Below are 14,853 nucleotides of genomic sequence, written 5' to 3' on the forward strand. Positions count from 1 at the left end.
CACATCACTGAGGACTCCGAATCGGGCTGCGGCATCTGCTAGGGAATTCCCGAGTATACCTACATGACCTTTAGACCAGATTAAGCAAGTAGTGAAGTTGAGGGATGTGCGACAGTGTAGAAGCAGACGAATTTCAGAAAGAATCCATGAGGATTTCGAAGTTCAGGGGAAAGATTGTAAGGATCGTAGGAGAGATTTAGAATCAGTGGCGATGCAGATAGATGGATACTGATACTGAAGAGAATGAAGAAGAGTCACAAATAGGGCATAAGTTTCAGTGAGAAAAGTAGTGACATAATGGGGCAGTTTAAAGCTGAAACATTGCTGAAGAGAGGAATCGTAAAAAGGCTGTTCCCTAATGCAAGCCCTGGCCAGAGCCGTCGCAGTGCAAATGCTCAGTGTGCTGAGGGAGAGGAGGAATGGAAGAGGAGAAGTGATGTTGATAAGAGGCGGGAGTGGAAAGGTGGGCGGGAGGGTATTGGGGGAAAAGGATAGAAAGGGATTGAGAAAAACAGGATAGACGTGGAAGTAACAAGGGAGAGTATTCATGCGCTGGATGTGTAACAGATGTGGTGCAAGGTCAAGGTAACTTGTGTAGCTATATGAAAGGGAGAGATGCGAAATATGAAGAACGTTTGGGAGCTGTATGAAGGTGTCGGAGGAGAGGGGATCGGGTAAATTGGAATCGTTGAAGACAGAATTTGTCGGAGAGCTGTTTCAGTTGCATTGCTAAGGGAGGAACTCGGGTCTCAGAATAAAGCGCTGTTGCAGCAGTGGTGGTCCGCCACAATACTTATGGGCACGAGAAGATATTAAATAAGTTCTTTGACACATAGATACGCAATGTTACCAGATTGAGTTACAAGTAGCGGTTTAAGTGTCCTCCTTTCCAAAATTTCAAATTGGTCGATACGCTACTTTTTGGACTACTTTATCTGATTGCTATAACTTTTTAAATATGCGCATTTTTTATTTTCATATATAAAATCTCAAAATATTATTAGTATTAGTAAAGGTTTTGTTTCTTGAATATTCTATTGGCAACGAAAAATAGTTTGACTGAACCTAATTTCAATTCTTTTTTTTTTAGTACCTTTTAATCTTCAAATCTAACAACATTAGACTTTTGTTGAGTCCACGCTGTTGCAGCATCATTCTCTCAGTTTCTAAGACTGCTAGTTGAAGAGAGCTGTGTAAACGTAAGTATTGCAAAATTAATTGTGTTACTGTATTATCCGCTTTAACATAGTAAAGTGCAACTAAAACTTCCAACATTTATGGCTCGTAGGTATAGAATTTAGTAAATAAATTGAAGTGGTGAGGAATAACAATGATAAAGCGTATTGTAGACTTTGTAAAAGGTATCAGAGCCCACAAATATTTATTTATTTGAATGTCAGAAAGATTGCTCCTTTTACACTATCACAGTCTGCTCTGCTCATTGCACACTGTCGTTCTATTGCCCCTCACGTAGTGCGGAGCAGCGTTGCCAACGTGTACGATAATTATCGAATCATACGATAATTTTAATTCCTGTAAGATGAACGATAGCTGCCGTACGATAATAGGAAAGTATACGATAATTTAACAACTCCTGGTAAGATGCAAATATAATTCTGGAAGTGTTTGAAATTCGAAAGAAATTTCATTCATTGCGTGAAAAAGAATATGAATTTTACAACACATAACTATGTGATAAACTTACTCAAAACATTACCAAGACAACCAACATCTGGAGAAGGTAAATAAGGTGGGCAAATTAAAGTTAATTGCGTAGTAATTTAAATATATATATTTTTTGTTACACTTAGCTACATTTTGCGTTTATCGTACTTTAAAACCATAAAACCAATTCACCTGCTTACATATGTTCATAATTACTAGGTAATTTGTTAATTGGATAATGGCAATTTAAAATACATTTTGAACACCGATACTATGCGAGAAATAGGTGTAAAACTGACCCAAAATTGATACTGTAAAATTGATCCAAACTACTAGTAGTATTTGTATTGCAAACACTTGATTCCACCTGTCATCAAACCGAGAATCACGACCACACACACGGGAAACCGATCAAGAAGGGATGAAAATTCGATTTTCTTTATAGACTGGTAAAGAATTAAGCTACAATCTTGTTTCCTGTGCAGATTGTTAAATTTAGTTTAGCTGTAAAACTTCATATTAATTTTCTCTTAATAATAATAATAATAATAATAATAATAATAATAATAATAAAGCTTGGTATTGGGACTCAAAATGAAAGATACGATAATTTTACAATAAAAACGATAATTTTAAGTGCTGCATACGATAATATGTTCTAATCAGGTTGGCAACGCTGGTGCGGAGTTTGCCCCTAACACAACCATTAATAGCCAGGTAACCGCCAGACCTTTGCCAACCTAGTCATCTAATGTATTTTCAACTACACATGTTTCCATTAAATCTACATGGACATACGTACAATTAATAAAAGTGTTTTAATATATGTGTGTGTTAATATATATAATTAATGAAAGTTCCAAAACAATTCATTTTTACGTTTGGGCTACAAATACGTAGATCAAATGCGCTGCTTTTGAAACACAACGTTATCACTATTTAATCTTGAGATCTGGCAACAGTGTACATCCGAATTTTCATAAGAAGAAGATGATGATGTTGAAATTGTTATTTTTATTGTCACCGGTATTTGTATGAGGCTTGGAATGCAAATATAGTTTCCGCAGAAAGTTATTAGTTCTCTCGAATGAAGTTGTTTTCGTATGAACTATCTTAGAAACAACTGCGTGAACAGTAATAATGGAGATTTTAAATCCACATCTTTGCAAGATCCGAGTTCCAAAATCAGGGGATAAAGTTCACAAAGATGAATGTGTTTTTTCATTTGATACACCAGTAAGTTGATAATGTTTATAATTTGTAGTTATTCGTGAAGACTGAGAATATCTCAGCATATATGCTGCGGTTAGAAGTGTAGTATCTTTTTTCTTTCCTTTTTCAAAAGTCTAACGGCTTCACGTTTTTAGCATGTATTTGCGTTATCAAACCTAGTATCGTAACCTACTGGAGGCTTACGTACCATAGGGAAATTTAATTGCTGCAGTGAGCGAAAATGGATTACCACAGATTAGGGCACACGAGTCTCAGGAACAAGTGTTGGCAAATCTTTAGTTTAGGCAAGGCAGTGACAGGAACTGATTGCATTACGTACAAGGGCAATATTGTAGTAAATTAAAGAACCCTTATTACTGCCTTTTTAAGGTCGTACATAGTCTATGAATAATCCCTAGCAACAGAAAGGAACCAATGAGACCTGTGATTAATACTAACAGTGACGGGATATCACTGCCTTGCCCAAAGTAAAGAGTTACCCAAGTGTTACCTAATATCACCGGGATTTTCCCGGAAGTGAAGCATCCAAGTCAAGTTTAGGCACACCACTAGAAATGATTTAAAAAACGATTTCCTTATTTTCTGGGTAACATTACAATAACCCAACTAGCATATGTGAAGTTCAAAATGGTCACGAGATTTAATTGTTGGAAAATTCCTCGATTTGCCTATAAATGTAACGTATAAATACAGGGTTTGAAAAAACCTTTTTTTTTTTTTTAACCGGGTTAAGTTCCAAAGTTGGGCGTCCATTTCCATGAAAATTTTTAAAATTTACAGGAAAGATATGGATAATTTAATCGTTTGTGTGCTTGATAATATATAAGGGTCTCGAAAAATCTGTTTATTTGTTATATATAAGCGGTTATAAACATGGGACTATACGGCGAGCGGAGGGAACTACTTGGCACAGGATAACCGAACAGTTTAATTGTGGGAAAGTAACGAGCATTTATGTTATTAACATGGCGAATGTACAAGGGCAATGAAGTAACAGTTTTTACATTTGTGAAGCAATACGTTGATGGCGAGCAAAATTTTTTAAAAGTCTGTGAAGAGCATGGATTATTGAACCTAATAACAAATTGCAGAAAATGTGGAAAGAAGATAACAGCGAAAAAACATGGCGATAGCGGACGCCCAACTTCGGAATAAATGCCAAAAGCCCAACCCACCTGGACGCATATGGGATTTTTCGGGTTTAATTCGGTTTTTTCGAGCTATTTCAATGTCTTTAGGTTAAAAGTGTTAGAGTGTGATTTATATTTCAAGATTATCATTGTCACAACTTGCGACAATTTTCAATTCACTACTGTTTTGAAGAAATGGCCAACATTTTGAAATTTTACATTCGATAGCCGCCAAAATATATACAGCTAATTTAGAGTGTCTCGTGGTTCTACTCTGAAAATTTCAACTTAAAAGATCGAAATTTGTGCTTTGTAGTATATATACCGCTATTTTGAAAAAAAATAAAGGCCACCATTTTGAAATTTTACTTTGGTATGCCGCCAAAATCTGTTCAAAAAATTTAGTGTGTCCCGTGCTTGTACCCTGAAAATTTAAATATAAAAAACTGAAAGTGGTAGTCTGTAGTGTGTTCCAAAGTTCTTAAATGAAATTAAATATTTTCCAGCGTAAAATAAATAATTTTATTGTTGAAATATTCAGTTCTGATGCTTTATGTGTTCAATTGTGGGAATTTCCCCGAGTACTTCTTTCGCGACGGTATTTTTTCCTTCGAAAATGCACGCTCTCTTCACTGTACATCGAAATTTCCACTAGTACTTAAGTTTGAGTTCAGCACTTGAAACAATAAGCTTTACGTGGTTTTCGGAACTCGGAGCATTAAGCTTCTTAAATTTGACAAGAATTTTTACACTATTCCACAGAATGTTTATTTGAAGAGTAGCAACAAACAACTGGATTAAACTGTTGTTGGAAAACCAAATTTTACTGAAGAATACTTCTGTTACCATCAAAAGTAATAAAAAATAATACTGATAGTTTTACTAATGCGCTACATAATTACTGGTGGTATTAACACCCAAGGCCTTAAACCCGTCTAACTTGAGATAACGTTTCTCGGCGTCGGCATATTTTATTTCAAATAGACTATAAGGATAATCCATACATTAATTTGTTCTATAATTATCTCAAGCTAAATTAAGTTTTTAAATTTATTCAGTGTATTCAGAACTCTGAAAGTCTTATGTTGTTGTATACCTTAACGTGAAAGCATCTAATTCGCCAAAGGAAAGTCCAAAATCTGATAAAAATCACTTTCAATGTGATCACCTTAATTGTACCAATAATATACTAACAAAATCTGAAAAACTCAGGTGGGTCCAACCCGAAAACTCCCTGTGGCTTTTTTCGAGCTGGGCCCTCTTGGGAAACCCTGTATAGGTATGTCATGAAAACTACTGTGTATTAACCAACTTGTGCTAGGTGACCATTAAAAGATACGGATAAACTTTACAATACACGCTCCAGCTGCTTATCGATAAGTAGAGCCGCTAACCGAATTACGCTACGGCGAAGCTTGGGGTCCGATGCGTTGGTACTTCTGACGGGAACAGACGCGCTAGCGACGTTGGGTATGTGCGTTAGCAAGGAATACGACGATATGCGTTTTCGCAGTGATACGTGGTTCTATAGCACTTGTAATGGTTTTACACTAGTAACGCTACACTTATGACATAAAATGTGCAACTTTTGTAGGCCAATGTTGAAGGGCTCAGCCTTTTTAAAAAACCAAATGTCAACTTCTCTAGTTTCTGGTTGTATTATGATATATTAGGTTACGTTAGGGCTAACTACTTGCATATGTGCGCTTCTAGTAAATATAATAGTCTCTACAAGATTTATCATTTCAACAGAATTTATTTGTGTTCCGGATAAAGTGCCGTATCCCCAGACCAGTAATAGGAAATTTGCTGGGTGAATTGTTGAATTCATTTTGGTTTGTGTGGAAGAGTGAGTAAAAGGTGAGGGGAATAGTTTAAGAAGATGGTTGTTGTTGTAGGCTGTTTTTGTTTATATAAGGGGCGCTGTGTATGGAGGCGGATAAGACTATTTGGCACCGAAGTACACTTGTTATGATTTAGTAACGGGAAAGGCAGGGTGAAAATGCCGCCTATATGTCAAGATTGTGAGACTTGTGACATATCGCTTGTGAGTTTTATAGAATTATACAAAATAAAAGGGGTGTAACATAGCTAAACTAACCTAGGTAGTATTCGTGCTTTTTAGTGTGCACCTATCACAGGTTGATTTGTATTTTGCACTATAGTTTTTATGTCCTACATCAGGACACTGTAATTATACGCAAATAGTAATTTTCTATTCCTGATTGTAAAAGTTTACATGCCTCTGTTTGAAGGTAACTGTAACGTAGTGTAATGTGTCCTAACGTAACGTAATCTAATCTAACCAGATGTAATAAATTTTGGTATTTTTTATTCGTAAAATCTTGATGAACACAAATTAGTTCTTCTGTACTCTGCAGTATTTTGAAATTGTCCATATGTAATTCTGTATAACGGTTTCACTTGTGCAGCTGTTTATCTTTTTGTACTTCTAAAATGACTCTTGACATATTAACAAGTATGTAAAGATTAGTACTACGTATTTTTATCAGGAGTCCTTCGTGAGTGAATCGGCAGATGTATCGCATTTGTGGCCAATTAGTCCCGGTTTCGAGTTCAAATAAAGGACAATTTGTCTCGGATGTAAGCTGAGAAGCGGTTTGGATTCCGCTTTTAGCTTATGTGACCCCTTCCAGCATAACACAGTTGTTGTATAATAAGACCAAGGCGAAACAAACTTATTTCTGTCCATGTGCGATGTAAATACATAGATCAAATTATTTAAACAAAAAAAAACAAAAAAAAACTTTTTTTTTTTTCAATAAAAAGCCCTGGTCTGTAGTTCGTTAGTTAGTATTCTGAGGCGAATTGTTGTGAAGATAGTTCGGTGACTGTTACTTTTTACTTTTTTATTAGACATTATCAAATATTTAATATAATAAAAATGTTATTGATACTTAATCTGTGCTTGTGGGTTAAAGGGTCTTCTCCGCTCCCCCTCCCCCTCTAATGTCTAAACTACTTACTTGTCTTACTTTGTCATCAATATCTACTGTTTTACGTGTTCCTCCTATTTCGTTTTGTTGTTCAGTGGAAAGGACGTCGCGAGAGAGATTTTTACTAGTTTGCCTTTTGTTTACTTGTTTGTGTTAAAGGAAATTCTATAGAAGGATTAGTTTTGTGTTTATTCAGTGATTTGTATTTTTTCCGTCTCTCCACACATGATAGCTATTTTGATTCCAACGTAACACATACTTGGAAATCGTTAATGTGTTTTGTCTTGATTGAGAGTTGGTGGTATTAGCACACTTCCGTGATGATCCATTGTTTTAAGCATTTTGAGTGGTTAGTGTTGTAATATTGTTAACCGCCATGTGTATGACGTGTTGTCTGTGTTGGGGGTTTGAGAGCTACTCATTCACGGGATACGGTTTGCACGTTTATCCGAGGTGTACTAATATTGTGAGTCATTTCTACTGTAATGTATGGGACATACGTAAAAGACCAAAAACACCATTGAAACCAGGGTTGAAAAAAAAAGTTTCTTTTAAAAGAGAACAGACATGTGTTTAATACATGAAAAAGATGTTTAAAATGTTTTAAACAAGTTTTAATACACACACGAAAAAAAAAAAGAAAAAAAACATGTTTCAAACATTTTGAACAGTTTAAAACATGATTTTAAACGTATATTTCAAAATCGTTTAGTAACTTATTTGTTAAGATTTCTTCCCCTTTACGAGCAACCAGTGATGTTATTCTAATTTTTAACAACCGGTTCTGTATATATACGTACATATTATTTTTATATACATATATATAGAGAGAGACAGAGAGCGATAGTAGATGGATAGGTAGATAACTCTCTTAGGAAACAAACCGTACAAGGTACACAAAAACAATTTTTTTTTTACTGGATACTACAAATGACAAGAAGTGACCTACACAGCATTCTAATACAAGTGGTGTGACGAAATTAGGTGCTACTGCAAATATCTAGGAAACAAATTACCCAACATAGATTTTGCCAAAAAGTATTGGAAAGACCTTAATATACTGTAGCAATGGATCAGCAAGTGTTGATAATATGTATGCGTTTCAGATGTACGTAAATCACCCTCATCACTACACTCATATGATCCTGTTTTCATTCTTGATATTTGAGCATTTGAGATTAAGAAATTGAATCTATTGAACCGGTCGGAACTGGCTGAATAGCACCACTGCTTGCAGCCGACTATTTCATTTATTTTAATCCGGTTAAGTCTTCACTGTGTTGGGTACAGAATATTTTAGTACAAATTAGTAATTCTCAACTTATTTCATATCACGACCCCTTCTTATTATTACACCCTCTTGCCAGTAACTCTCATAAGTACTTACTTGGTTGTAATAAGCTTTATAGGTAGATTTTAAAATCTATTTACTATGGAGATTTCACACAGTCTATCGATATACATAGTGAAATAAAAGTCCTTAGCACCCTTGTGTGTTGAGAACGGGTTGAGGAAGGATGATGAAACTTGAAAGTGGTCTGATACGTCAGATGGTGCAATGGCAAGTATCATTGCGGCCATGTTTAATTGCAAAGGCTAGAATTTTACCAGAAATACGGTTGTGCGGTTATTTAGCCCTAAGACAAGTCATTTTGGGGTTACTCTTTCTGAACGTTTCCAAGTTATGCCCTTAAGGGCTAAACTCACGTTTCGTGGAGGCGGGTGAGATTTCAGGTGCAAAATTTGATTACTATTGAGAACACTGATGCTAATAAAATTATTTTAAAATAATAAATCTTCGAAAAGTAATATTTGAAGCACACTTCACGTTGTGTTAACTTTAGAATATTTTCTGCAAGCCTGTGTAATTGGTTGCTTTTTTTTAAGTCAATAATTTATTGAAGAAAAGTAATATTTGGAGCGTTCAGAGCACAATGGATCCAGGCCCATTGTCAATAAGGTTCAGTTTTGCTCAGCAAATGAATTCTATTTCAAAAGTAATATCTTCGCAGTTAAGAGTCCGAAATAAATGAAACTAAATCCATGTAAAGGGGCGTGGAAGAGTTTCATATGACTGCCACTAGACAGGAACGTCAGAGGGGGCAAGAGGGCAGCCTACCATGAATCTCAGATTTTGGGGACAGTAAGGCAGATTTAGAAACCTTTTGATAAGCGAAGTCCAACAGAACAAGCTTCGGGTCCTTCCACCGAATAAATACGGATGAAATATAGATGATCAAAAGTGGAAAGTTGCTTAGGACGAATTTCCAGAATTTTAAGTAGGTCCGAATCTCGAAAGTAGTGAGACACCTTTAGAATCCTAGGCCAAAAAATATACAAGAGAATAATTTAGGCCTATAGTTCCTTACGGTCAATAGATATGGTGATCAAAGTCCGTATTAGTTCGCTATGAGGACTTCAATTTTTTCCTGTGAACTTCGCTCAGGAAATCTCCATTACGTTCCCAACATATGAAATTCAGGGTAGGGACGGATCTCCAGCGGCAATCATATAAAACTAGATTGCACCTTGTCATGTAGTTTTTCTTTCTTTCATTTCGGATGCTTTCTTTCTCTAAAGTATGTATGTATGAAAACTGAGAACCAATATGTACTGTGTCAACGAATGTTTGCGATATTTCAAAAGCACAATTAAGCTAAGAACCATTTGTTTTCAAAATACAACACAAAAACTTGTTTCAATGATTATTCTTTTATTTATTTTTTAATATCAGTTCTATAAGTCTAACCTTCGACTACGACACTTTCTCCTAAGTTAACTGATAAGCATTTAGATAATACAAGAAACGTTAAAAACAAGGGAAAAAAAGAGGCAAAATAAATTGTAGGTCATCACATTGACCTGCTGTAGCCACAAGAAATCAAAACATTCACATGGGAAGAAAATAGTCTTTTGAATGAGAAGCACTCAGGCCCGTAGCCAGCCTGATTTCTTAGGGGGGCAGTGATTAAGACACGACACAAAACCATAAAATTGCATACTTATTTATTTACAGAATTTGTAACAGCTATAGTTTCTTTTATACATGCCTGTATTGACAATATTACAGTACACAAATTCAAGATTAAGAACATTGGTCATTAACACACAAAGATTTAAAAAAAAACTGCGATGCAATACAATTTAGGTGCTTGGGGCGATATAGTGCTATGGTAAACGTAGATGAGGAACGTTATTTTACGTCGCATTTACACTAAACAGAAGCTAATTAACTGAATGTTAGACTGAGCACACGTCCCATTAATCAGGATTGTTCCATTTGCAGAAAACAAAATATTATAAACAGAATATTTTGACATAGACTTTTTTGTCACAACAAATCACTTCAGTTAACTTTTATTGTATAATGGCACATTATATGTTCATTAAAATTGATTTATGTTTCTGTCTTAAAAAAAAAAAAAATCCTTCACATTCTTATTTTGTAGTTGTTTGTTTGGTAAAATTTAGCATATTTTTTTTAGTACCGAGGCTATAAAAAACGCGAAGTTTAAAGTGAAATACGAACCACCACATTGCTCTCGATTTCAAGAATTCCACGGGTATCAAACCACGAGATCACATTCAAACACGCGCGCTCTATTCACTAGACCAGCGGTAAGGGCTATTTTGTAGTATTATTTTACAAATTATTAATTTCTCGTAAGCCTTTACTGCAGCTTTCCGTTTGTATTGACTCCTAAGAATGATTAGATAAAAATACTGAGACCAAAGCACTTGCATTTATTAATAGTAAAACTTAAAAGAGAATATTATTATATATGTACAATCGAACGTAATTTTTTGTTCCGTTTTTGTGTGCTTAATACGAGCTCTTTGCGAGATACTTTGATTCATATTAATTAAAATTTAAGTATTTATTTTTTAAACATTAGAACAAAATTATATTACAGCAACATTAGAGTATAACAATCCAAAATAGAAGTATATGTTTTATTGAACGTTTGTACTCAATTTTCTACCTTCCAAAATAAGAGAGAGATTACAGTTTATTTACATTCACAACTAACGTTGTGGACTATGATACTGTTGTTTGGAAGTGCACCTGGTATTCTTGGATGCTTGTCGTGGTTACAATAACATGGCATGGTTTCAAATTCTTGAAATGGGTAAAGGCAGTTGAAGATGTTCGGTGCATCTAGCAAAGAAACATATAATTTTACACATAAATGGGTAGAATTCGCAAAGTTGAATTTAATCTGGTAAATATAATAGCAAGAATTTCACTATTTTTGTGTCAGTTTGAAAATTCTCTTGAGTGTGTTTTTTAGAGGGTGCCCCCTCTAGCTTCTCCCTGGCTACGGACCAGGGAGCACTTTTTGACCATTTTCTTTCTCTGGCAGATTTTTTTTTTTACAAAAATAAAATAAAAATAAGAATATGTTTAAAACAAGTCTTAAAAAATACACGTGTTTAAAACAAAATGTTTAAAATGTATATAAAAATGGTTTTAAACAAAATCAATTGTTTAAAGCAAGTTTTAATCATTTGTTTTAAACATTTTGCTTTAAACAAAACAATCCTTATTGAAACTAATGACTATTTTGGTCGTTTATTTTTGTCCAGTACTTTGTGTTGTTTTATTCGTGGGCATTTTTATTATGAGCATTAGTTGCATTTTGTTATTAGAAGATTGAAATAGTGGTATTTTATTCGTCTTTATAGAACTAGGTCGATGAAAATGAAAGGATTAGCTACGTCATTGCCGTATTACAACTTTTTGCATTGCGCTAGTTGAAAATAGTTCGTGTTTTTCATTATTATTTACTTTCTTTTCTTCTTTTAGTTTTCTTTAGATTTTTCCCAGAAACGTAATTAAATGATCATTGTTTTGTATTCAGATAAACCTTTTTAATTTTTTTTCACAAGATACCAACGAAAGAACTTTACCCAAAACACGAACCAACTTGTGCTAGGTTGTACGAAGCAACCAGCTATTATACGATATTAGTTAATCATTATCACTGTTGCATCACACACTTTTTAGTAGTGTGGATTAGTTACTAAGACAGTGGGTTTGAAACACTGACACATTACGCTGTATTGTCGGTTAACCTAATATAGCCTCACTACGTGCCTTGAGATAGTCAAGAGTAAATTTATTTTTCTCCTAATTAGTTCCGTACAGTGATCTTCATGACCGTTTATGGTTTTTGATGCTTAAATTTCGTATATGGCAATTCTCCCAGTTTCTCCGTAAATTTTGTATTTTTTGAGGTGGGAATACCTGTTGAACTTAAACCTGTTACAGGTCCCAATTTCTTCTAGAGGTACCCACATCAAGGTCAAATGGAAGGCCAAGTAGTTAAAAGCGATCAGTTTAAATTTCGAATTTGCGCCATAGACACCCGCCAACCCTACGTTCTTCACTCTTGCTATTCCTAAACAGAGGTCCGTATTTGTTATATTTTCCTATATAGTTTTCTGAATGTATTCAATAAATATTCAGTATGCAGATAACACACACACACACACACATATATATATATATATATATATATATATATATATATATATATATAATATGGTTGTTGACAAATACAAGTTTGGAGAGTAGAGAATCTTACTTCTCCATATTTAAGATTTACATCTATAATTTTTTCGTATATATATTACGAGTATTGAAAACGTCCAATATTCTGTTCACTCAGGGTATTCTGTGTGTGTGTGTGTGTTTTTTTTTTTTTTTTTTTTTTTTCTTTCTTTTTACCGTACTAGGTTCCCAAACAAAAATTACCTTTACAAAGGTATGTAATAAGGTATGAAGGAGGCTACTCCTCCGGGCCAGATCCCAATTTTAAGGTTACCAGGAGCAGGGTTGGCTGGTTTAAACCAGCTGTTTTTTTTTTTTTTTTTTTTTTTTTCTTTCAAAAAGAACAACTGGTTTAAACCAAAAAAGAACGAAAAATGCTTTAAATCGTGGGAATTTCATAGTGACGTCTCCACATATAAAACCATCTGCATTACGTTTATGTACTTTTCACTTTTTAATCAAAGCGTCCCGTGTTCAATTCTCGGTCGAACCAAAACGCATCTTCAAGTGTAAACCAAGTAGTGATTCGAGGTGTCCCTTTAAGCGAAAGTCTTCTCCGTGATAATCTTGATATTTCATAAGGATGTTAAGCGTAAACATACGAAACGAAACCAAATTATATATTTCTACTTGCCTGAATGCCTGTTGTTTTATAAAGAAGCCAAGGTTGCTTAAATGTATTGATAGAAATTGGCAAAATTTAACAACTGCCTACGCAGCTTCCAGAATCAGCATGGATTTGACGTTTTAATTTTATTGAATGATATCTACATACCAAATTTGTAATTTAATACCTCTTTTAGCGTAGTGATTATGATACGTTGACCTTAAAATTTTGTATACAAATACATTTAAAGTAATAACAAGATTTTCCCAATGGCTAAGGCGGATGTTTCCCGATTTATATATAATTGTATAATGTTTTTACTTGTGTAACTGTTTATCTTTTTGTCCTTCTGAAATGACTCTTGACAATTATATTAGCAACTAGGCCTATGTAAAGATCAGTACAATGTATTTTTATCAGGAGTCCTTCGTGAGTGAGTCGGCAATCGCATTTGTGTCCAATTAGTCCCGGTTTCGTGTCGAAATGGACAATTTTTCTTGAAAGAAGCCGAGAAGCGGTTTGGATTCCGCTTTAAGCTTGTGTGACCCCTCCAGCAAAACCTTGTTGTTGCATAATAACACCAAGGCGAAACAAACTAATTTCTGTCCATATCTAATATAAATACATAGAGTAAATTATTTAAACCAAAAAAAAAACTTTTTTTTTTGTTTTTTTTTTCAATAAAAACCGTGGCTTTTGCCAACCCTGACCAGGAGTAACTGAATTCGATAGTTCTTCAGCATTCTTGTTCTAAATACTGGAAAGTAGTAAACGGTACAAATACACCTTCAATGTGACAAAATAGCGCCTACTTTAGTTTATGGGTTATGACCATACTGTAGAAGTGAACTATTTAGTTGTTGAAGGAGCCATAAATGTGCGATTCTGGAATATCGTAAAAGTGCAATTGTCCACACCTTATTTGACATTGGCGTTTTTAGTGAATTCTAGAGGTTCTGATCTTTTAATCGCTTTCAAATAGATGCTTTGAAATTTCATTGGATGGCCCGAGTGTAAACTTTACATTTCTGCATATCTGACGTTAACGGATTTGGACATTTTGAATTTTCGCCAGAATTGCAGAAGACGTCTACGGAAATTTATCCTTAAACTTCTGAAGTTTAAATTATAAATTGACTAGAGCTCTTTCATGTTTGGATCTTAATGTTTCTGCAAAGTTTGATCTTGAAGTGAGTCGCATGAAGTCATTTTTTAGCTGAGTTAGTTGAAAATAGTTGCTTCGATGGCAAGAGGGCAGATCGAGGTGTGAGGCAGTTCAAAGAGTTTTGTTCGTATCTAAACAGTAAAACAATTACAATTCAGTATTCTAAAATTGGCTACTGTTTGGATGACTTTTGGCTAAAGAATTTGGATTCTTGTACAATAATTTAAAAATGTTAAAATAATCTTGATTTTTCTCTCGTGAAAATTCTAATCTAGGAAGATTTTCAATCAATGTGGATCTGGTGGCCTTGAGAAGCTATCCATAAAGAAATCCAAAATTCAATAAGCACAAAATGCTCATAGTCGTTTTGGAGAAGCAACAAATCAACAAGAGGAAGAAGAGAAACAAAAAGAAACTGAAGACAGAGAAAATAAGGATCATATTAAACGACCATGCACCTAACAAGACTAAACTAATGGAAGATAGGCGCAGTATTGATGAGGAAATAAAGCGTTTGAAGAAGAAAATGAATTATATAATAG

General features: G+C 34.5%; 1 protein-coding gene across 1 annotated transcript in view; it reads left to right on the top strand.

Moving 5' to 3' along the window:
- Nucleotides 1–2,632: 2,632 nt before the first annotated feature.
- The window catches only part of Usp5 (ubiquitin specific protease 5), a 79,692-nt gene continuing 67,471 nt past the window's right edge, over nucleotides 2,633–14,853 (top strand). The window contains exon 1 of the mRNA XM_081740170.1: nucleotides 2,633–2,901. Coding sequence (XP_081596296.1) covers nucleotides 2,806–2,901 — 96 coding nt within the window. The 5' untranslated portion in view covers nucleotides 2,633–2,805. The remainder of the gene's footprint in view (nucleotides 2,902–14,853) is intronic.

Source organism: Thermobia domestica, chromosome 15 (genome assembly GCF_964235325.1).
Source record: "Thermobia domestica chromosome 15, izTheDome1.hap1.1, whole genome shotgun sequence".
Lineage (NCBI taxonomy): Eukaryota > Metazoa > Arthropoda > Insecta > Zygentoma > Lepismatidae > Thermobia > Thermobia domestica.